The sequence below is a fragment of the Xiphophorus couchianus genome, chromosome 20 (genome assembly GCF_001444195.1).
Source record: "Xiphophorus couchianus chromosome 20, X_couchianus-1.0, whole genome shotgun sequence".
Taxonomy (NCBI): domain Eukaryota; kingdom Metazoa; phylum Chordata; class Actinopteri; order Cyprinodontiformes; family Poeciliidae; genus Xiphophorus; species Xiphophorus couchianus.
The window spans coordinates 8,225,331-8,248,995 of record NC_040247.1 but is presented as its reverse complement, the minus strand read 5'-3'; the positions used below and the strand labels follow the sequence as shown (position 1 = coordinate 8,248,995).

Below are 23,665 nucleotides of genomic sequence, written 5' to 3'. Positions count from 1 at the left end.
TAGAGGGAATCCAAGGCAAAAAAGTTTATTTGCTTAGTTATGTTTGTTGACTTGAGAATTTGACTTGAGAATTACTGTGGAAGAGTTATTGCTGTATAAAGTAGAATGTAAACACCTCCCTCTGCAACTGGATCCTTGACATTTTGACAGAAAGGCACTGAATACTGGGGTCCCTCAGAGTTCTGTACTCAGTCCTGTTCTTTGCACTGTGCAGCAGTGCACAGATCAAACTGCATTATGTCATCTGCAAAGTTTACCATGGTGGATTTCATCAATAAAAATGTCAAGTCAGCATACAGAGAGGAGGTGTGATGGCTTACAGACTGAAACAAAGTCAACAAATTGTTACTGGGAGTTGCTAAATCAAAAAACATGATCACTGGCTTTAATAAAACCACAGAGTGGTTTAAGTTAAGTGACGCAGCACTTAACTTAAACAGATCCGCTGCGGAGAATCCCCAAGACCCCACCATATTCCTTGGTCTTCACTTGATGAAATGAATGATGAATTCATATTTGAACATTTTTCAAGCACTTCACTGAAAAATTGTCATTGTCTTTCTTTCATTTACCACACAGCCTGGATCGGTAAAGCCAGCAGTATTGTAGGAAATCCCATGAACCTCCTACATGAACTCTTAGCATAACATTAGTCATGTGGGTCCTCACTTTCAGATTATGTGCTTCACATTTTAATCAGGTCGGTTTATATGTATGTGTAGTGCTAGGTTCCTGGAAGATTAAATCTTATGTAACTTTGCAGTGTTTCACCCTTATATGGTTGTAATGACAGTAAAAGCAACATGACTTGGATTGGTATCAAATTTTAACATCACCAGAATATTATCTTGAGGAAACTGGGCACACAGTAAGATGAAGGGGTAAAAAATGACAGAACTTTCACTTTCAATAGACACTGCCAAGTATGCAATGCTAATTTAAAAAATATTTAAAAATCGCAAAATAAGTTTGTTTGTTTTTTTTTTTGTACAATTTTAGTAGACATGATTTTATGACTTTTGAAATTTTATTTAGCACATTAATCTGAACACAAGAAATCTCGGGATAACAACAGTGATCAGGTTCCCCATGATGAACAATGTCACATCACCTCTACTTATACACACACACACACACACACACACACACCCACACACACACACACACACACACACACACACACACACCTACACACTTAAACGCACTCATGCCACTGTTAAACCATAGAATGGTGATTTGTTACATTCATCTGAAATCCTCATATTGATGTCATTTGGAGGTAAAGTCGCAACGAATTTGACACTAAATAGTAAAACAGGGAAGCCATAGTCACAGTAAGTGTCTTCTGTTCATTCATTTTGTCAGTGACAGTTTTGTCTGAGCCTGACCCACTGGTCGTGAAAGACACAGCTGATGCTATTTTCCGCAGTATCACAAGCAGGCAATCGTTCAAGAAGTCACAATAAAAGTCTTGATGAAAGCAAGTCTTCAGAGGACAGCTAGGTCATGGCAGCTCTTGGAGCGCACTTTAACCGCCATTCGCTGGTTGTTTCGTGCCACCAGTCGGTCCAGGAAACGGCGGGCCTTCTTGGTGAGGCTTTCTTTACGTTTGTAGATTGAGTTTCTGTTCTTTGTGACGTCGTTGCTGTCCCGACGGAGACGAATCTGTCGCACCACGCCCTCAAACAGTTCGGACACGTTATGCTGCAGGGATGCAGACGTCTCAATGAATTTACAGTCAAACACTACCGCACAAGCACTGCCCTCTAGGAAAGAAAGGAAAGAGGCTAAATTATTAAAGTAGGATCAAACTATGTTTAGCCATTTTTCAATTACGGATCAATGACCCCACCTTCCACAGCGACCTCTCTAGCCCGGACCAAGTCACTCTTGTTTCCTACGAGGATGATGGGAAGATTTTCGGCTTGTCGTGCACGCCTCAGTGTTATGCGGAGTTCAGCAGCTGAATCAAAACTTGAGCGGTCGGTGACAGAGTAAACAATAACATAAGCACTCCCCACCTTCAGACAATCATCATGACAGGATGGGTCTCCTTTTTCCTAACAGAGGACACAAGGACAGAGACTTCTTAATTTTTCCTAAATAGAATAAAGTGATAGTAAAAAGAAAGCGAATCACCTTTAACTTTTACGGTCATACAGACTTTGCATAGGGTTGTGGTATAGCTATATTTATTTTTCTACAAACATTTCTATTGTGGTTTCATATTGTTTAAAAAAATACTAACATTATCAAGTCAGTGATGTTTAGTTAGAGGTTATTTTCATAATTTTAGAAACTGTAAAGACCAGATTGTACATTTTCATTCATATTATTGAATTTTGACAAACATTTTAATAAATAATAGTCATTAAGTTGGTAAATAACCTACAGAAAAAAAAATGCTGTTTATCTTTAAATGAATGGGGTCAATTTGACCATGACTATGTCTACTACCTTTTTCTTTTTTAATGGTTGCACTAATTTTAAAGAAAGCAGCTGTTTGGAAGATATTTTACCAGCACAAATGAATGCTTAATACCCAGGCAATTGATTGGTTGTGGCGAATTTTAATTTTTTTTTTTAGAAAAACATGGTCTGAATTACATTTTCAGAACTTTTTCCTTTGTTAACAGTGATGACATATACATACACACATTCATGGCATGCTTCAAAGTTATATTTCATGCTTAGAAATATTTCCATACCAATACACACTCACTCAAATACAGCATACCGATTTATCACTCTCCCATGTGTCCATGACAATCAGTGTTGTTTCCTCTCCATCCACCATCAGTGTCCGCTCATATGTGTCCTCTGTAAGGGACAATAAATACAGGCACATAAACAGATGATAAAATTTAATGTTTAACATCTCTTATCTCTTATGTTGTTACATTGGATTTGAGTTTTGGATTCATTCATATAAAAAGGTTTTGGCTTTGAGATGCCTTGTTGCTGACATGAGATATAGCAATAAACTTGAGTTGACCCTTGTGTAAAAGATGTTTTGATTCTTTTATCTTTTTCCAATGTGAATGCTTCTCAAATTACTCTAGCAGTTATGAGAATTAACACATTTAATAAAATCTTATTTAGAACAAACCCTTTTGTAAAAGGTTGATTCTAATAAATAAACTGAACAAGATTTCTTTATACTCATCCTGCCATTTAATGCTGCTCCATTTGGATGACTTGTTGCCATGTTAGAAAACATAATTTTGTCGATTCAGGACAGTTTTATGAGACTGATGTAATGATAATAACATAAGACGTTCACACATCTACCAATTAAAAAAATCTTTTTACTACACAGTGAAATAAATTTACTGTGAAATTCCTTTCACTATAGCTGATGATATGTAGTTTCTGATTGGTTATTAAAGTTATAACATTTTGCAGGCTTTTCTTGTTTTCTACGCAAATTCTTGTTACCATTTCTAAAACAAGATTAACTCCAAGAATTTATCATTTCATTATCTTTTAAATAACTGAATTGTATGGTCTTAAAATGTATACAAATAACCTTAAATTAAAAAATGTTCTGAAATATAAATGAAAAATATAAATGTTTAGAAATCTGAAATTCTAGACTACTAAACCTAAGCAAATATGTATTTTCTGAGTTTAAAATCAGATTATGGTGTCTACTGGACTGGTTAAACACACCCTCCAAACTTGTTCATGTTATTCTACATTTTCTTTTCTATTTTATTTACAATCTCTTGGGAAGAAAATGTTGAGTTCAGTTGATTAGATCACATTTGAGGTGCTGTCAAAAGCTTATATTTAAATTAAACTACTAACTTTATGAAAATATCAGCTTAAACTAAAGTGATGAATCTTCAAAGTGAAACTGATTTCTGAAAAGCCAAAAACTGGACAAAAGTTCTAAAAACTAAAACACGTCTACCACCAGAATGACTGTTGAGACAAATGAGGAAACAATAACAACACAAGCAATCTCTGAGTCAACAATATGTACAAAATGCTAAATAAAACCCAGAGTTAATTCAGTACAACTAACTGCACACCAACCCTGTCCTCACAGTGTGTCAGACTGCTAATGGATCGATATGAGTTGCCAATCATTGCCAGAGGCCCAAAGTCACATGACACAAGAGCTCATCAATAATGTCGGGCCAGTCAAGGTTGCCATACCACAACAAAGTCAAAGATACTGTGAACAAATCTGCGTTTTCTGCATCTGTGTGATGTTTTGTACACCAAAGATTATAAATAGTGTGTTAAAAAAAACTTTGTACAAGTAAAATCTAAAATGCTTCTTAAGATGAATGTTTTTGAACTGTTTGGTAACTGTGGTGCCAACAACAGCATTTTGGGGAAGAATATCAGGGGCATAGTGGCCACCCCATAATAATGTCCTGCATATTTTATTTGTATTTTAATGTATTAATTTATCCTCATACCTATTGTTGCTTTTCATAGTGAGTTAACTTTATATGTCCACCTACTGCTTCATAAAAATTCAGAATTTATTTATTTATATATAGCTTTATTTGTGGCTTTTACCTGTATGTGTCACTTCAAGATTTTAAGTACTCGTAAATTCTTAACATATATTTTCAAATACAAAGCAGATGTGATTGTAGCCGTCTTCACTCAGAAGAACAAGGAGCACTGTGGTGGGTTGTGGGGGCCATATGGTGCCAGGATCTCTAGATCGTAGAGTCAATCTGTGATTGTGAGACTGATGGAAGATGCTAAAACAGCTACGCATCTAAAGAAACAGTGGCAAGCTAAACATGATGGTCATTGTTTCCACTTTCAACATGCTTCATTTCCTGTGAATGATGCTGAGAACGTTGGACCCTGTCATGTCTGATGGGAACCAGAGTTCACAAAGATATTTACAGAGTGCAATAAATTGAACATCTTGTTTAATGAAAAAGCAATAAATTAAGGCACTGCTGAAAACATGAAAGCACACTGACAACTAATTTATTAAAGAGTTCCACAAACAGCATCCCACCTCCAGGTTGATCATCTTTCTCCGTGATTCCAGCAAAGATGCCTGCGAGGCTGGTCTTTCCGACACCATGGTCGCCAAGCAACACCACTCTGTAAACACACTCTGATTCACTCTGTGAGTCGTCATCTGAGTCAGAACTCCAGTGAGCACGGTAGTGCAGGGACTTGTCTCCGGGATGGTAAGATGCTGACTGCCCTAAAGGAGGGTGACTGCGTGTTGGACCAGGACGTTCCGGCCGTGTGCTCAGGGATCTTCGAAAGTCCCAAGTCCCACTTAGCTGCTGATAAAGGGGAGGAATTGGTGTGCTCCCTCGACGCCGCAGAGGCTCCTTATCTCTCTGAGTGTTAAGGGTCATAATTTTATGGTGACAGCATCAGGACGGGATTAGCCTATAAGAAAAATGTAACAGATTAAATTTTATAATCATCAATGTTATAAAACATAAGACGTATGTTAAAAGTATGTCCAGGGCAGTTCTAGCAAAACACTGATCCTTAGAGTAATCATGAGTTGAACTCTCAGATTCTATAAAACGAGATTTTGTCCTTCTTAAACCTAAAAATATGCAAACTCCCAATGTGGCAGCCTGTACATTGAAAACTTGACCCTTCCTCTTCACCTTAAGTGCAGCTTCTTTAGGACTCACAGAGAAAGCGGTGCAACTTTAGTTTCATTAAACACAGCAGTAAACATGACAATGGTCTGATAAATTTATGATTAAGTCACAGTGTTTATCTCCTAAAGCAAGTGAGTCACATTGCTGCATAAGATCACACAGTCCATTCTCTCTGCTGACCGTCGCCAACAGATGTATATTTGGGAGAGATAGGTGAGATAGAGGTGGACAGAAAAGTAAGGAGGAACAATTATACTGATGTATTTCATAGTACCTTTCTTTGTCTCAAGCGATATTTAGATTCTATGAGATTTTACTGTGACTCACAAATAAGACTAAGTCAAATTTCTAGTATTTTCTAGCAACTCTTTGCACTCAATTTCAAAATAGCCCTATCTTTCAATAGCTTTACGCCATTCAATCAATCAATCAATCAATCAATCAATCAATCAATCAATCAATCAATCAATCAATCAATCAATCAATCAATCAAACAAACAATTTTGATTTGTATAGCACATTTCAGCAGCAAAGCATTTCAAAGTACAATATGGTAAGAATATTGATGGTATTCTTGCCATTGATGGTAAGAATACAACATAAAAGTTAATTAGTCGTTAATACAAACATTTTTTTACTTAAAAGAAAAACTATGTAATTTTTAAGTTTCATTTTAATTTTGGTCTTTGAAGTTACTTTTTTCGCTTTTATTTCCAGTCACAATGTATGTTTCAAAATTATGTTGTTGCTGTAAGAAAACAATTTGAAATTTCATGAAGCTATTTGTGTCTTTTAAGTTTTTTTCATCTTTCAGTGCCTTTGTAAGATATTGCAGATTTAGTTTGCAACAAAATACTTAATTGACAAGAGTATCAAAGTATGCAAAATAATATATATTTTTAACCTCGTTATATTCTTTTAGAATATTTCTGATATTTCTGTTTTTCTGGGTTTGTTTTTTTTGTGTTTCCCTGGGTTTGGATGTGTTGTATTCTAGTAAAAATTATTTAAAGGAAAGTCAAAGTTTTTCAAATGGGCTGTGTGGAGTATTTTCAGTAGTCAGTAGCTTAACTGGATACCTCATGATAACCATACTTTTTTGGAAATTGGAAATTGGATGCAGGAAGCTAACAGGTACTCAGAGCAGGAAAAGTATCTTAAAGACTGAATTTGTCATATATGGAACAACTCAAATCTCAAAAGTATGTTTAGACTTTATTGTGATTGCACCAGACTGTTGTTTATTTTGTGTGTGTTGTTTCAAGGGATCAACATCTTTGTCTTGATGTTGAACAAGCAGTTCTTTCTCTATACAAACTTTGTCATATAACTATACTGATACTGATTACAGCCATTACTGCTCACTTTTAGTGTATTTATTTATTTTTTTGGAATAAATCTGACTCACATTTTACGCTTTGCAAAAATACTCATGCTTGGCAAACAAAAACACTATTATATCTGAAAAGTTGTAAAATGAAGAACATTTTGATGCATGTGCCTATCTGTATTGGGAATATGTTTTCCAAGTACACTAATTTATTTTAGAAGGTAGAATTTTGATCTAGATTGTACTGAGTTAGATACCGACTACTCATAACTACTCTATACAACTACACGTAAGACATATTTGGCCATAAAAAAAGGATTCTGGTTTGTTGGTTTATAGCTCAGCTGACTTACTTCATTACAGAGCCTTTAGTTTGATTAAAAGTTAAATGGTTGTAGCTTTTATTCACTAAACAGCTGGTTCTGCAATCATATTCTCTGTTTATCTGAATTGAAACTGTCCTCACAAACTAATCAAACTCCTCACAAAAGTTGATTTTCATGGAAAACAACAATGACTCAAATAATTAACACTGCAAACAGTATTAGCAAAAGGTTATTTGTAAGATAAAAAACTTTCCAATCCATGAGCTATGCAGGACGTAGCAGCAACACTTAAACAAACCTCCTGCAATAAATAATTCAAGCCTTTAAAGATGCCAAGAATGGCAGTCAGGATGGTAAGCACCATTTAGACCGGCCAAGAGCTATTTAGCTGTAGTCTAAGCATAAGCCATGAACAACCCAGTTCTCTACTTTAAAATTATTCAGTTTATTAAAGAAATTGGACTTATCTGTTGACAGCAAAGTTTTCAATATTCTTTGTGTTTCCATCAAGAACAACCCCAGAGGTAATAAAACATATACACAACTTAACAAGTTAAGATATTTTTTTTATTAACTTCCTTTATGCCAGACTTATGTATTAGGTAACAAGAAATCTCAAGAAGAAACGAAATATACACAGATTTATATAGAAGTCTGCACAGGAAATTGACTCTGTGTGAGGCAAAAAGTACTACCTTGTATGTTAAATATCATTAGCTCATATTCACTAAAATTAAGTACAGATATATAGTCATCATTTCACAACTAATATAATATTTGAAAAAAATATATACAGTATTACAAGTTTCATGATTTCTGTCTAGGTACAGGAACTGCTTAACACATGCGATGCTTAAAATGATACAGAGTAATGTTAATCAGTTCATTTAAATATCTGGACCTACCAAACACTCCATGGACAGTCTGGGTCAGTGCAGCCTCAGTAAACAACAGAAAAGAGTTGAGCCCGGTCTCCCTGTCTCTGTCAGTGTAATAGTACCCCGGTGCCACAGTAACCCCGGCTGGAAAAAAAAAGTTCCACAACAGCGTTAAAAATTCAGCAGCGGAATCACAGTTATCAGCCTTCCTCTGTGTGAGTGTGTGTGTAAGAGAGACAGCAGAGCAGAAACAGATATCTGAGGAGGGAGAGTGTGCAGGACTTTTATCAGAGTGGAGGGTGAGCTGCTTTAGCAAACATTTTTGGTCACTTCCTGCTTGATCTAAAAGACACAGTTTAACTACATGAAACAACTTGGCTTGACTTACGTCTTGTCTTCTGTCCTATTGTTCTAAATTTTGTTTTAAAAAACCCCATAAAAAACCCCAATATATTTTCTTTTGATGGAACATTACTTCTGTTTTATTGTTTGCTGAAAGTGTTAGATTTCCCAAACTAACACAAATGACAGCAATAGATCAAATTGTTAGCTGAAGATTAAATATTTTCTGACACAACGAAGAATCCTTTTTTTAGCCTTTTCCCTCATTGATGTCATATTAGCTGAACTATAGATCTAACTAGATATGGATATTAGTTCAAATTTGAAATTAATAAACAAATGTATGTCTTTGCCACAAAGTGGTTCCATATAAAACATCCAACAGATGCTAATATTATTATTAATTTGACAAAAGTGTGTTGCAGGGGTGTTCAAAGTGCAGCTTGGCGATCGCTTGAGGCCCCTGAAATGAGTTTGTGCGGCCCCTGACTGGAATTCAGGAGTGGTCAAAATCTGGCCCTGGAGGCTTTTTGCTTTTGAATAAAATTAAATAGTAAATAGTCTGTACTTGTTTAGCTCTTTATCAAGTTCAGAGGTCCCCAAAGCACTTCACTCTACATTCAGTCATTCACCCATTCACTCACATATTCTTGGCAAATAAATGAGTGATTTCAAAGAAATAGTGATCTAAATCCTGCTGATTTTTGTATTTTTTCCAACTTTGCTCAAATGACTTAACAAATGGGATCCTCTTTTTCAAGGCAAACATGTAAAACCCTTTATGTATTGAATCTGAAATGATTACTAATCATTTCCATAAAAAATGGTCTACTTTGTCTCTTTATTCAAAATACTATGCACTTAGTTCATTGTTCTGTGGAAAGGTGATTTTTTAGCATTTGTTTCACCCATAGGTCCTTTTGACCTCATGATTTTGGCCCTTGTGACAAAGTTTGGAGACCTCTGGTATAATGGGAGTACGCAGAGACCAACTGTGTATAATTTAATCTCAATATAAGGGCTTTTTTCTGTGAAGGCATCAGAGTATTACTAAACAATAAACAGCAACACTAAGACTAGAAAGGGACAAAACAAGTTTAACTGTCAGAGGAACTTGGCAAGGAAGAAATTCTTTCGCTCTAAGAGAACCATGAAGGTCAGACTAAAATTTGCCACACAGAACATTGGCAGAGATCAAGACATTAGAAAATCTTTATTCTACATGTTAAATTAGATTATTTGGACCTCACAACAAAGGACCTGGACTCAGCCACTGAACTGTCTGGTAAATTAGAAATTTGTGCAACATTCAATGCCCTAAGATGTCGTAAAGTGACTTGAAATAATGGATAATACATTCAAGAAATCTGGCCACCCTAGACACTGTGTGGGGTTTCCAAGTTCACCATGTGCAAGCATAGTTACTTCAGCTGCCTCTCACAGTCAAAAAGCACTAATAGGTTAATTGATCTCAAAGATGGGTTGTTTGTCCTGTGTGTCTCTGTAATGCTAATAAATTGACTCATGACCTGTTCAGGGAATACAACAAATCTGGACTGATGACAGCTGGAGGTAGGCACTACACAGACAATATATGTGTGGATGTATTAGAAAAATACATTTCTTCTAAAATTTCACAATTTCATACGGAAGTTTTAGTTGGTATTTGGACTTTTATAAGATCTAATTAATTGAAGACTGTGAGAAATGATGGTGAAAAAAAGGAGGTGAGTTCAATAAGAAACTGCAGCAGGAAGCTGGAAAATTTAAAGGCCACAGACTGACCTTTAAGAAGTAAGGCCAGACTGTTCTGCATAAATCAGTTTACAGATGAATCAGATTCATTTTTTCATAATTGGATTAAAGAAATGATTAAAAATTCAGCACAAATTAAAAACACAGGCTATTTCAGAATTATAAGAGTCTATTTTGACATGTTTGCAGGAAAAGTGTCAAACATTAGTGTTAAACTTTGTATAGTTTTTCTGGCATAAATGGCTTTCCATTTTTTACATTTGTAACATGATGGAAAATTAGATTATAGAGGGCATGCACTACTTCCTCTGTGTCAGCGTGAGTGAATGAAACTCAACACATCACAGATGTTGAGATAATGTACACCCCCACGCAGTTCAAAGGTTTAAGTGCGAGAGGAAGCATTTCCATAGTCTCTACACCATAAATACTCTGCTTTAAAAGCAGCAGAAGCTATTTGTTTATTGTCTTATATCTATAGAAGATGAACTCAATCAGATTTTTCAAATAAGTACGTAGAGAAGCTGTTGCTGTTTGATTTAAGCAAAACAACATATTAACTTATTCCTTAAATTGTCTGCAGCTTAGCGGTTGCTCTAGCTAATATTTGTCTTCCAAGTTGGTTTAAAACTTGAACTTCCATTCCTTCCAGATGACTCATTTTGGAAAGCAGATCTCTTTCATCTGTAAATGTTAAAGGACCAAGTTAAAAGAATAACCCTCCTTATCAGCTGAAGAGCCATGCACAGCACTGCAGCTTTTGAAACAGATGAGCAGAATGATTCATTTATCGTCATTACCCCTGTTGCTCTGGTATTAAAAGTATTACCATTATCCTTTTGAATTAGTGTAACTCTTTTTTTATTCTGTCATTAACTCAAATAGTTTTTGTATGTTGTAATGTTAGTTTTTATGATTCCCTGTTACATGTAAAAATTTTATTTTGTCGAAATGATGCCTTTTTAGGAAGAGAAAATCAGTTGAGGTCTTTATAGAGTTAATAATATCTCTATAGCATTAATCACTGCTGCCTGGGTGAAATCAGTAAGGTTTATTTTTAGTGTAAATGAGCAAGGTTGCCATTTTTCTGCAGATGTTTTGAGCTTGCTCCATTCTTCAAGTGAATGTTTATATATGCAAAGCAATTTAGGTACATTTTTGTAGAGGACCACCTGTAATGATATGCAATGCTGAGTTAAGCCAAATGTCTGTTAACCTCATCCAGATTGTGTGATTAAACGACAATACGTTCCAGAAATGTGTTTCTTTATTGTTTTAACTCACATGGAGATTGCAGTTAAGATCTACATAGCAACACAAACAATCATCAAACCTCATTTTGAGGTTCAAAGAAGAATTTTAAGAATTTGTGTGAATTTGAGAATATTGCTTCTCCTACATGAGTAGATTTTTGGTACTATGCTTATTAAAATAGATTAATTCTAATAAAAGCTTCATACAGTGTTGTTTTTCAGTTGTACACATAATAAAGTTCGAGTGATATAATGTATAATATTAACTTCTACTGCCCCCGTGTGGTATTATCAATACATGTAATTATTTGCTGCTATTACTCACAAATGAATTAGAGCAGTCATTCCCTAAGTATGGGGTTTTCAGTTCCTACTTACAAATTAAACTAAATAACAGAAATAACTATAGTAAAGCCTCTTTATGCCATAATCTACAAAAAAAAAGCTAAAACATCTTTGCCTCTGTTTTTTTTATTTTATATAACTTAAAAATTATATCAAATATCAATATGTCAACAGGCTGATGTAGAGAGTCTCACATGATACATACAATATCCCAATTAGAGGATATTGCTCTGCTTGGGATTAAGTATCTTGTTGTGTTGTTCATGAAATGGACAGGCAGATAGGGGCCTCATTTGCAGTAATGTAGCTGCTTCTCCAGTCTGTCGGGTGAAGAAACAAAGAGCTGAACCAAAAAGCAAAGGCAAGACAAGAAATGTTTATGTATGTAGCACATTTTAGCAACAAGAAAATTCAAAGTGCTTTACATGAAGCTCTCGGTTTACAAGTCCATCTACGCTCTGATCAGCAGCTCTGGTCATGACAGCTGAATCATTGAAAAGAGCAACATTCCAGATTTTTTTTCATTCTGTAGCATCAGCCATCTTTTGCACCATTGGCTATTGAAGCAGCAGTGTATCTACACCTGTGAGGCAACGGTTAGATAAACTCATCAGGAAGTCCAGTTCTGTCCTAGATGCTCCCTCGATCCAGTGCAGGTGGTGGGAGACAGAAGGACTCTAAAATAACATCATCAACGTCTCCCACCTCATGCATGAAGCTGTTGCTGAACTTAAGGGCTCCTTCAGACTGCAGCATCCTAGGTGCACAAGAAAGCGTTACAGGAGGTCCTTCCTCTCAAGAAGCTGTTAGTCTCTTTAACTATGATTTTAAATTATTTAAAAGGAGTGAGTAGATGTGGTTTTGGTATCTGATCAGGATGCCTCCAGGATGCATCCTCCATCAGGATGCCTTTGGAGTCGGGGAAGACCCAGAATTTGCTGGAGCAACTACCTTGTCAAGCCTGGGAGTGCCTAAGGGTATCCAGTATTGTGTGCGTGTGTATTTGTGTGTATTGTCCATGCGACCAAATTTTGGATGAGTGGAAGGCAAAGATTAATGGATGGATGGATGGATGGATGGATGGCTGGATGGATGGACATATGTAAATCTTGTGGCCCCCCAGTGATGTTCAATATCTAAGTGCATTACTGCATCAAACTTTAGCAAAGTAGTAAGGACGTGTATGGATATTATACATCCTAGTAAGCAACTTTCTTCTTATTGTTTTCAGGGTTTTTATTACGTAACACGAAAATAATATAAGAACAAAAACTCAAGTTGCTTCCCAGCATTTTCTGTAACTAAATTATGAAAATTTATTATTATATTTCTACAACATTTTTTATGCTGAATTATTGTCAGTATGATTATGAACAACCACTTCTTTATTTGTTTCCTCCAAACCAAACACCAAGAAGTATGATCATCACATTCCTCCAAGAAAGTTTTAATTCAGCCAAAAACAGTTTTAAGATATTTAAGTGTTTTCTTCCCATTTTATACTTGTATTTAAGGTTCATTTAAAGGGGAGTTTTGTGTAGGGAATATGTTTCATCTCAATTTCAGTGTTCAACAATGGACACTGTCTATAAAATCTGTTTTATAACAGATTCTTGATGATGAGGTTAGTTAGCCTAACCTCATCAACAGGTTAGACAGATTCATTTTTAAACAAGAAATAGCGATTGTCATAAAAGTTATGGATGTTCTTCATTCTTTGTCTAAAGGATGGTTTCTTCTTCTCTCCTCGTCTTACTGTAGGTTGCTGCTTGACAGGAGGATGAAGAAGCCTGGGCTCCATCTTGATTTTCAGTACAAACAGAGTGAAAACTTGGAGCTGGAAGGAAGAATACTAATGTAAAATGAATGGATTTTTTAGACATAAAATACAGAAAATTAAATTAATCAAAGCTGGTTTTGGTATTAGCATACTTCTTTGAGATCTGCTTGAGTGCCATGTAGGTAATGCCACACTGAGCCACTGGGACACTTTCTTAGAGATAATGTTTGGAACTGTGAAGGGGACACAAATGAAACAACAATTTAAAATAAATCTTCATAAAAACATGTAGTACGACCATATTTCAGAAGTTGAAGGTGCATCAACACAAAAAGTAAGCAAAAATAAGAAATGTATTATAAAAATACTGGAAACAATTCATCTGAATTTACATCATTTTACATCCTAATGAATTACAGGTAAAAAAAAAAAAAAGTGAATATAACCTACTCTTGGAAAAATCAGAGTTGACTGTTGAGGCTGCTGCATTTTCTAGCTCATGTTCTTGGGATCCATCCTCAATATCTGTTGCAGTTTCCACCTGCAATGCAAATTTTTCCAACAGGTGATCCATAAGATCCTGGGCATGCTCTGGCTTAGTTCTGATGGCCAATTGCACTGGAGGTTGTCCAACAGAGATCTTCATCAATGTAAGGTCTCTGAGGAACCAGAAGCAAGTAGAAGTACATTAAACTCTCCTATCAGATACTTGCACTTTAGTAACGTTTCGCCAAACAATTAAACTTAACTTAAATAATGATGCTGTGTTTCCATTTGTTCAAGTAAATCCAACCAAAAGTCTAAAAATGTTGCATTTTTAGACTTTACCTGTTTTTGAAATGTCTATAAACCCAGAAGAGCACAACGAGGACAACCAAAATCACGAATAAAATCAGGAGTGATATGAAAAGGACGTCAACTGATGTCTGATCGACCATGGCAATGTTGATCCCTGAAATGTAAAAGACAGTATTGATTTTTACTGAATAGCTGTTTTAAGCATAAAGGGGGGAAAAAACAGTTGATTTTTGAAACAGTGGAGACAAAACAATGTTAATTTTCTGTTATCCTACAATTACTGGTTTTACTTTCTAAGCATGGTTATGAAAAAGCTAAGAAACCTATAAAGCTATTGATTTGTGTTCTCTGTTAGCATAGAGAACACAAAACTATTTTTTCTGAGCTTAATAAAATGATGAGTTCAATAAAATTTGAGCAACTATCAGAATTTCCCACTCAAGGTCTGTTTAAGTTAATCCTTATAGAGAATGAACACAAAACAAACAAATAAAAAGTACCTGCTTTTTCTTGCTCCTCTCTTCCCTTATGTGTCAATACCCACTAAACAAAAGCCCTCATCCTTTCATTTGAATTTAAAAGTAAACATTCTGTTAGAATTTCTTTAACTAAATACAGAATTTGATTGTCATCAGTTTTTAAGATTTACTACAGTTACTATAACAAAAATAAAAGCTATTGATGCAATTTTTTATAATTTCTAGACAGAGAATTAACACTAATTAATATTCATAGTGTACATGTAGCTTTTTATACCTTTCTGCCCAAATAAATAACTAAGACATTGTATAAAAATGGTTAGTGCTCATACAAGTTCTATCAGATAGTGTAAATGGCTCATATTTGATGTTGCTTCTTTTGTCAGCCCTTTGCCATAATTACTGCAAATTTTATTCTTGAGTGGCTGGCAGTGAATTGGGATCACTCCTCTCCTGAAAACTTTGGCTGCCAAAATGTTGCGCTTTATTTGAAGAAACACAGGCAGAGCTGAACACTGAAACTTTTTTTCATCAAAGAATCTGAATTCAGCCTATTCAAGATGTCTGATCAATCTTTGCAGACAGTGGTTTCAATAAATGCTTCTGTTTGCAATGTAAAACATTATACTGTTGTTTATATAAAAGTGAAACTCTTCAAGATTCAGATTTAAATTTTCATATCTCTGATGTGTGTTTAAACATTTACTACCTTCTTATAAACTCATTTTTCATGCTGTTTTGCAACCTATTTTGCTCAGGAAAGCTCAATGTTTACGATAAACTTACAATTAATTATTATGTTGATTGCTATGGCCTGGTGGCTATGCTCTTTGTAGATTATTGCCTATAGATGAAGTTAATTGTATGTATATCAGTTCAGCTGATTTGACTTTTTTTGAAAATAGTTTTCAATGAAACCATTTTATAACCTAATCAGATTCTTGCTCTTTTAAGAGAATGAGTTTATTCTTTATAGAATCTTTACATGCTATATATTATCTATGAGATTATGCAATATGCAGAAGTCTGTAATAGGAAAAGTTGCATCATAACTTTAGTTGTTAAAAAGTAAAAATTAGGACAAGAGGATGTGGATATTATTAAGTCCAAAAGAGGGCAGCAATGAGTAAACATAGGAAAGAACAGAAATCAGTAGGATGGGTAGAATATTTTAATCATGTCAGGACAAGGCAGAAATATTTTACAACATAAATATTAATAATTCAAGGCCAGTATACAAAAACATTCATCAGTGTTGTTCCAATAAAGCACCATTAAACAATTATTGTTGTAAAAGTTGTGTAGTTTACATAAAATATCAGAGATGAATAAATATATTCTAATTTAAATGTATGAACAGCGAGTTGGCACCATAGTGATATAAATAAGATTTTGAATTTAGCAAATATTTTTAAAAAAAAGCTCACACAGATGTAATAAAATAAAAAGTAGTAAAAAAAATTAATCAGATGCATCTGTATTAGTTCAGGAAACATTATTTGTGTTTTCGTTGTTATTGATCTCCATCCTGCTGATCAGTTCAGTCACCAGCTGCTGCACGGTTTGAGAGCGCAACCGGCCAACTTCCAAGACGCCCTCGTGGTTCACGCTTTCAGAGTCCTCATAGCTCTTTACCACCTGCCATGGAGACCAATTAATCAATTAATCAGTCATCCAAGCAAAGATCCAGACCACTAACCATTCCCTAAATTACTACATTCTTTATTAGTTACAGACTTATGAAATAAAGCTGAAAAATAAGAGTTGCGATTGTTTACTAACAGTATTCTTGATTGTTACCATACCTTATTTGTGATCAGAGAAAGTCCAAAGACTCTTAGACCACAGTGTGTTGCCACGACAACCTCAGGTGCTGTACTCATACCTGAAATTAACAGTACATTATGGGTAGTTTAGAACAATGCTATTAATAAAGAGCAAAATCTAAAATGTCCCACTTCTTATTCACCCTTCAATTAGCCTCATGAATGAATTTATTTTGTTCGTTCATGCCTATTCATAGTTTCTCTCAGTCACACCAAATACTGCCGCCCAATCTGATCAATCCAACCACCTCTGGACTTTGCTAAGCACAGGTTAAAATGCATTCAAAATGTTTCTCACAGATGACCTCCTACAATACCCTGGAACAACTTTCCTTTCATTAGTTTAGCAGTCTGAGAACAATCTGACCCAGGACACATTAAAAGCTCCTGAACAGATATGAAGTGACAAGTTTCGAGCAGCAGAAAGTCCTGGACATCTTCCATTTGTTTATATCATCCAGAACATATGCTAACAAAAGGTCTGAACAAGATCTAAGGAAAGGGAAAAGGAGTAGAGTATGATGTAGTAATGGAGTCAGTCTAGTATAAGCATAAAAAATGTCATTTGGTGATGTCTGTTGTAACCCTGTTCACCAATTGTTTTACAAAGTACATTCTGTAAGGTGATTCTGCTTGAAAATATGTTCATTTGCTTTTGATTAAAATGCAAGCAATCATTTATCCTAATTGTTAGCAAACAGACTAGTTTTTTTACACAATATTTTTAAAATTAAGTTCTGTTAGCACACTATGCCTTCATTTTAGACTACAACCAAACATCTAAACCAATGATGGAAAAAAAAATAATAAATCGATTCAGATATGTAGATCTGTCAATTCAGATCACATACCAACTTTAGCTTTTGTACATAGGTGTGTCAAATTTCTATTGACTGACTATGAAAAAAAGAATAGAATTAGAAAATCTTTTATCTGGGCCAAACTAAGTGAAAACATTCCTCCTGGTGCATTGATGCGTCCATCAAAAACTGTAGCTGAAATCAGACTTTACAGTGAGCATCATGCATTAAAGATACATTAGTTGGGAAAAAACTGTTTTCAACTGTGAATGGATTTTTAAATAAAGCTCCTGCATCTCTTTTTCAACCATGCAACTGAAAATTTTCTTTTATTAGAGACTCAAAAGAACCCTTTGTCTTATCCTTCACAACAGGAATAAATTGGATGTACAAACTCTAGCATGAGCACAAAAAATGTAGAACTGGAGCTAAGAATGAGAAGGAATGGTCATTATGAGACTGTACACATTTCTAGTATCTTAGTGCATCATACCGACTGCGTCCACTCCCAGTCGATGCAGCAATTTGGCCTCAGCGATGGTTTCAAAGTTGGGTCCACCCACCATGGCATATACACCTTCCTGCACAAGGCTAGAGACACCCATTTGCTTGGCAAGCTCCATCATAAGGCTACGCAGCCCTTTGTCATAGCAACCTGACATAGCTGGAAAGCGTGGCCCAAACCTGCAGCAAAAAATTTGTTGGCATCATTGACAGGTAAAGCAAAACCAGGAAAAACTGGTATTCACCACTGTGAGGACAGTAGAATACCATCACATGAATCATGCATGAAATTACTTTTCATCGTTGGGCCCACACAGTGGGTTCAGACCGACCAGCCCAGGGAAGTTGATGTGATCCTTGATGATCATGATGTCACCAGGACGGAGGCTATCAGCCAATGAGCCTGCAGCATTTGTCACAATAAGTGTCTCCACTCCCATCAGCTTGAAGACTCGAATGGGAAAGGTAGTCTGATGGAAAGACAGTTATGTATTTCTATTTTAACTTATGCTTACTTGGAGAGTATGTTACCAAGTGCAACGATTGGCAGCCATTTGAACATCTTATATATTGGGAAGCTTTGGGCATGTAAGAAATTGGGTGAAACAAGTCTGCTGCCTCTTTTCTTTTTTGCGTTCCTAAGTGAGTTGGTTTATCTGTAAACAACTACAACTGTTTTTTACCTACTAACTTTTTTTTCTCTTTAAAAAGCATTTTGCATGTAGAGCATAAAGTTTGTCTCCTGTGACCAGAAGATCTTCTCTCACATGTTTGTTGTGTCCCCTACATAGCTTGAGCAAACAGCTAGTGAAATGAATGCTAATTATTAAAAAGACGAGTTTTACAGTGGTTTCCATTGAGTGATGTTACAGTAAAGGTAGCTAAATATATGCAAGCTGCCTAATAATTCTTTAGCTATTTGCCACAAATTATATATATATGCATTGTTATTAATTTTATTATTTTTTAGCATGCCTGTTTTTGGCACAAATTAACTTTCCACAGTTTTGTTATGGTTCGTCAGGTGATGAAGGATTTTCACTTAGGAAGATAAAACTCTAAGGCTAGGTCTCCTGACAGTCACACAACCTTGTTTCATAGCTAACATTTAAGTATACAAAGGGTATTTTCACCCCTTAGTGAAAGTTTTTATTTTGAATCTGTTTTTTTGGGGGGGGGGGGGGAGTGTGTGTTTCTTTGCGAAAGGCATTTCACAGGACGCCACCTAAAGGAGAGTCAGGCAGTCTCAGTGTAACACAGAAGAGAGCACGTTAGTATGAATGGGTGTTCTACAGAAGGAAACAAAGGCAGCATTGAACAGTTTACTAAAAGGCTGCATGTGACCAAACCCAAGCATGACTATGTCTCACACACACACACATCCAAGAGACTACAGGTTAGCTCGTATCATGCTGGTTATTATGTAAACTTTACCCCAGGGTTGCTGGGCTGAGATAGTTTTTACCCAACCACTTAGAATATTGTAGGTATGTGGTGGATCTGGATATAGTTGTGAAGACATGTTCTATTTAATCCATATGTTTATGTGATGTGTTGTTTCCTTTGAGTATAAATGTATAAATGCAGATCACCTGGACAATATTTAACTCTGCCTGTTCATGAACAGATATGTCTTTAGGCTTAGAATTATACTTGTTCTTTTCTGACGATTTGATTTTCTACCAACTTTCTCACACATTTATTCAAATTCCATATGGAAACACATACATGGATGAGTTAGATTTTCCAAAGCCAAAATCACAAGACAAATCCAAGTTTATGCTCACTGGTTGTTTAGATATTAAAGTCTCTGATTTATTCTGTCATTGTATTTTTGTTTTGCTTAAACGTAGATCTAACTTTAAACGTAGATCTAACTTTTGTTGTTTTTATGCATCCTATTAATAAATTTGACATTTGAAATAACAGTTAGTACACTTGAAATATCTGAGTGAATACCTTAAGGAGTGAATGTCCCTCGTACATGTGGAAGCGGCCCTGCATGCAAACACATGACTTTCCCTTCAACTCCCCAAAAACCAGTCGACCTGCATGACCTTGTACTGTAACAAAAATAAACATAATTAAAACATTAATTTTCTTAAATTTTCTTGCTTTGATTATGCATATTCACAAAATACAGTTGCTTATAATTGCTTATAATTTGCAGGGCTGATGGATAACCAAAATTAGTCTAATGTAAAACAACATACCAAAAAACTAAAATAAGGCATAAATTGAGCAATTAGTTATAATTTTCATACTTCAATTTGAGCTTCAGTTACTTAAATATATGAATAAAAAGAAGCAGAATTTTTTTTGCAATATTCTTCTTATTAAATATCTGTCTGAAGGCCTTGTGATCTTATGAGCAAATGGAAATATAAAGTATTGCTGTGCTGTTATTTTAATATACAATATCAGTGATATCAATCTGTTTGTAAAAATATCAATCAGTATTTTTAAAGATGTAAATTCATAAAAGCATGTATTCATAAATTACCTGTGCTCTGAGGAAACCCTGGTATGTCAGAGTAATCAAAGGAGTCTTGACATTTAAGAGTATCAGCAAGCATGCCCAGTCCAGAGCCGCAAATAATTGCCACTATGGGACGATGCTTTGTATGAGACATCAGCCAATCAGAAGTCTTCTGATATTCATCGTGACTGCCGAGAAATAAACAGCACAATATCACTCACAAAAACGTAATATTCTTAGTTGTGATGTTATTACCTTAGAAGAATCTCAATGATTGCACAGAAGCAACTAAACGAAAAAGACCTCTAATGTTAGCACATTAGCACTTTTCATGTGTTAAAACAAAATTGATTTCTTTAAATATCTGAAAATGGCACACTGTTGACAATATTATTAACATTTTCAAGATATTTAACAACAATATCACGTTATAAAATTTTACGAGACATCAGAAATGGTGTTAAAACCTTACCTGATCTGTTCTTTGCTGTGCATGATGAATGAAGGATGATGACTGCTACCACTTCCAGATGTGTGTGTGTTTGTGTCTGTGTGGTTGTGTGACAGATGAGGAGAGTGTGGTCAGTGGATGCTGTTCCGCTTACATATTTACTGGTCACATGCTTTTGATTGGTTCAGAACTTGCTCATTCATCAGAAGCAGCCAATAGCGTTACAGTTGGAGTAAAATAGCAATTGTGTGGATTCCTCACATTTTTCTTTTTTTTTTGGTTGTGCAACGAGCTTTTGGTTCACATAACTCCTAGGATTATTGAGAGATTTTTTCCCTGTTTCTCAACTGCTAGAGTACAAACTGGGAGCCTGACATAATCTGAGTGTGTATAAGTGAAGAGGAAAATAAAGCTTTCTGTATATATTTGTGAAAGTGCAAGAGCAAGTATTTGACTTACCCTATAATAATAAACAAGAAATTATTCAGATAATGATTCAATCTCTTAATCAATCTACTATATTGCCTGTACTTCATTTTTTTAAGTATGAGCCTCTTGATATAGTGTAGATTTTTGATATAGGTAGTATGGTTTTCTGTTGGTCCAGAGCAGGATTTCCTTTGGGATGGTGCATTCAGTGAAATAATTAAAAAAATTAATTGATTTGCCATTTGCTGCATGAACAAGTTTTCTTTTGCTTTTCCAGTCAGTAAAAATGTTCACCCTTAGTAATGTACTCAACAGAGCTGATTAAGATAATATATGATTTGAATCTTTCAATTTTGGATATTTTTTTACAGTCTGTAGAAACTTCTGGAAAGGTTATAAAAAGACCAAAATAAAAAAAAACTGTGCAGCAATATTTTGTTTGGTCACAATATGTTTCCATATTCTCTACACATACATTTTTTTAAATTCCGAATCCTAATGTCCAAATTGTAAAACAAACGTCATTTAGCTTAATTTTCCTGAACTCTGAAATCATGTACTTTTTTATTTTCTAAATAAAACATAAATGCTTTTAATCCAGACTCAAGAGGTCCAAGGCTGTGTCAGGTTAATGAGGAGCAGTTAGCAACTCATGATCACTAATACTCTTCACATGTTCCTCTGCTGCCGCTCTGATCAGATGTTGCTAATAAGGCTCATGTGAGTTTGATGGCTGCTGAATAGAAATGGACTCGAACCAGCGGACAGCATCTAGAACCAGAAGGTTTATACAGTTTACTTGCAGCAATGTCCATTTTACTAAACAAACCACATTCAAGAACTAAGTATCAAACTTATCAAACTGGTCTCTGGAATCATCTTTGTTTTAACTTTAAGGGATGATCACAAAACTGCATGTAAATGATGCTGCATGTAAACTTGCATACAGAAGCCATATGGACTCTAGTGAGCAGGTTAATGAAAAGAGGAATGTAGATGGTTAGACACTCAGACATGTTTTTACCATATTAGTATTACAATTATTTTCAAAGATATTTTAATCTTTGTAGCTACATGCATTGCGAAAGCCATTTAATTAAATTTACTTTATTTAATTAGGACAATGCATATGAATCAACATGTCAGCAGTAAGCATCAATGTGAATATGTTAGAGTTATCACAACAACTAATTTTCATTCGTTGTCCTAAAGCAGTTAAGAACAAGGAGTATCCCACGAAGCAAAAAGAAGAGAATAATGCAAACATCACCACCTATGTAACACGTAACACAAACAATATGAAGAATAAAAATAAGACTGGTAAAAAGCAACATGGGATCTTCTAATAGAGAATAGCTGTCAGAATAAAAGGTGAGTCTACCCTTGCATGGCTTTACGACTGCATGATGATATATGCAGCTGCATTTTGATTAAGTTAATATCATTCAAAATGTATTTATAGCAGTGATTAATTTCAAATATAGTATCATAGAGACTTGTTAACATTGAAAGATGCATTCAAATGTTATTAATGGTTTACACACAGATTCCAGACGGCCTCGACTTCAAGCAACTTGGATTTTGTGCCTATCCACTCTTCCAAGAGATTCTGGCATTTGAGCCACTGAGCAATATTTCACTTTGTTTTGTCCTTATCCCAGATGAAGCCCTTTTAACATTGTCAAAGGGGGCTAAGCACAGGGAATGAGACACTAGTACCATGAATATTTCTGTACTGAGTCATGAAGCACTTCTTTCAGTACCAGTCAATGTCTTGTTCAATACTCCCAAATTGTTGAGTGAAGTTAATCTAGAGATAATCTGGGGGTCACACTTTTTACTTTCCCTCAACTTTCCAAAATTATGCATGCAGACAGGACTCTGCAAACAGGAAAACTTCCATAGGTAGTTCTGTTGTCAAGGCTTTTTTAATAGCAGTAAAGAGCTGACTGCAAGTATACACTGCATACAACTGGATTAACCTGTTGTGACTACTGATTTGTGCTCCTCAGTGTTTAATGCTCTGCTGAATGCTCACCATTACTGCATACCTTCACTTGGGCAGAATGTCAGAAATGTGCTCTCGTTCATTTAAACGTCTTTTAGATATCTGGCATTCTTGGCCATATATGACATACAAAAGTTACTTCTGTGTTTTTCATTATAGCTATTTAAGCTGTGAGGCACAACAATGTTTTTAAAAGCTTATTGTTAGATATATTGTAATTTACACAAAACATGTGAATATAAAGGAGTAACTTTCCTGACACTATTTATA

General features: G+C 35.2%; 2 protein-coding genes across 2 annotated transcripts; both read right to left on the bottom strand.

Annotated features, from left to right (window-relative positions):
- On the bottom strand, positions 1 to 8,459 carry rem1 (RAS (RAD and GEM)-like GTP-binding 1). The gene is made up of 5 exons (XM_028001876.1): positions 8,174 to 8,459; positions 4,997 to 5,385; positions 2,738 to 2,820; positions 1,853 to 2,060; positions 1 to 1,766 (listed from the first exon to the last, which is right to left on the bottom strand). Exons 2-5 carry the CDS (start codon positions 5,349 to 5,351, stop codon positions 1,489 to 1,491), a joined length of 924 nt encoding a protein of 307 aa, XP_027857677.1. The 5' UTR covers positions 5,352 to 5,385; positions 8,174 to 8,459; the 3' UTR covers positions 1 to 1,488.
- Positions 8,460 to 16,047: 7,588 nt separating this feature from the next.
- Positions 16,048 to 21,084, bottom strand: pnp4a (purine nucleoside phosphorylase 4a). The gene is made up of 7 exons (XM_028001840.1): positions 20,980 to 21,084; positions 20,532 to 20,695; positions 19,988 to 20,091; positions 18,323 to 18,498; positions 18,018 to 18,208; positions 16,704 to 16,783; positions 16,048 to 16,536 (listed from the first exon to the last, which is right to left on the bottom strand). Exons 1-7 carry the CDS (start codon positions 21,000 to 21,002, stop codon positions 16,384 to 16,386), a joined length of 891 nt encoding a protein of 296 aa, XP_027857641.1. The 5' UTR covers positions 21,003 to 21,084; the 3' UTR covers positions 16,048 to 16,383.
- Between the last annotated feature and the right edge of the window lie 2,581 nt (positions 21,085 to 23,665).

What these genes read in the sequence shown, in the direction of transcription:
- rem1 (XM_028001876.1), bottom strand. Translation starts at nt 5,351, where the DNA reads ATGACCCTTAACACTCAGAGAGATAAGGAGCCTCTGCGGCGTCGAGGG. An exon ending in GAAAGATGATCAACCTGGAG is followed by an intron (nt 2,821 to 4,996) that starts GTGGGATGCTGT and finishes TGTCCCTTACAG; the next exon opens with AGGACACATATGAGCGGACA. An exon ending in CATGGGAGAGTGATAAATCG is followed by an intron (nt 2,061 to 2,737) that starts GTATGCTGTATT and finishes GTCCTCTGTTAG; the next exon opens with GAAAAAGGAGACCCATCCTG.
- pnp4a (XM_028001840.1), bottom strand. Translation starts at nt 21,002, where the DNA reads ATGCACAGCAAAGAACAGATCAG. An exon ending in AGGGTTTCCTCAGAGCACAG is followed by an intron (nt 20,092 to 20,531) that starts GTAATTTATGAA and finishes TTTTTGTTACAG; the next exon opens with TACAAGGTCATGCAGGTCGA. An exon ending in ACTGGGAGTGGACGCAGTCG is followed by an intron (nt 16,784 to 18,017) that starts GTATGATGCACT and finishes TGTTAATTTCAG; the next exon opens with GTATGAGTACAGCACCTGAG.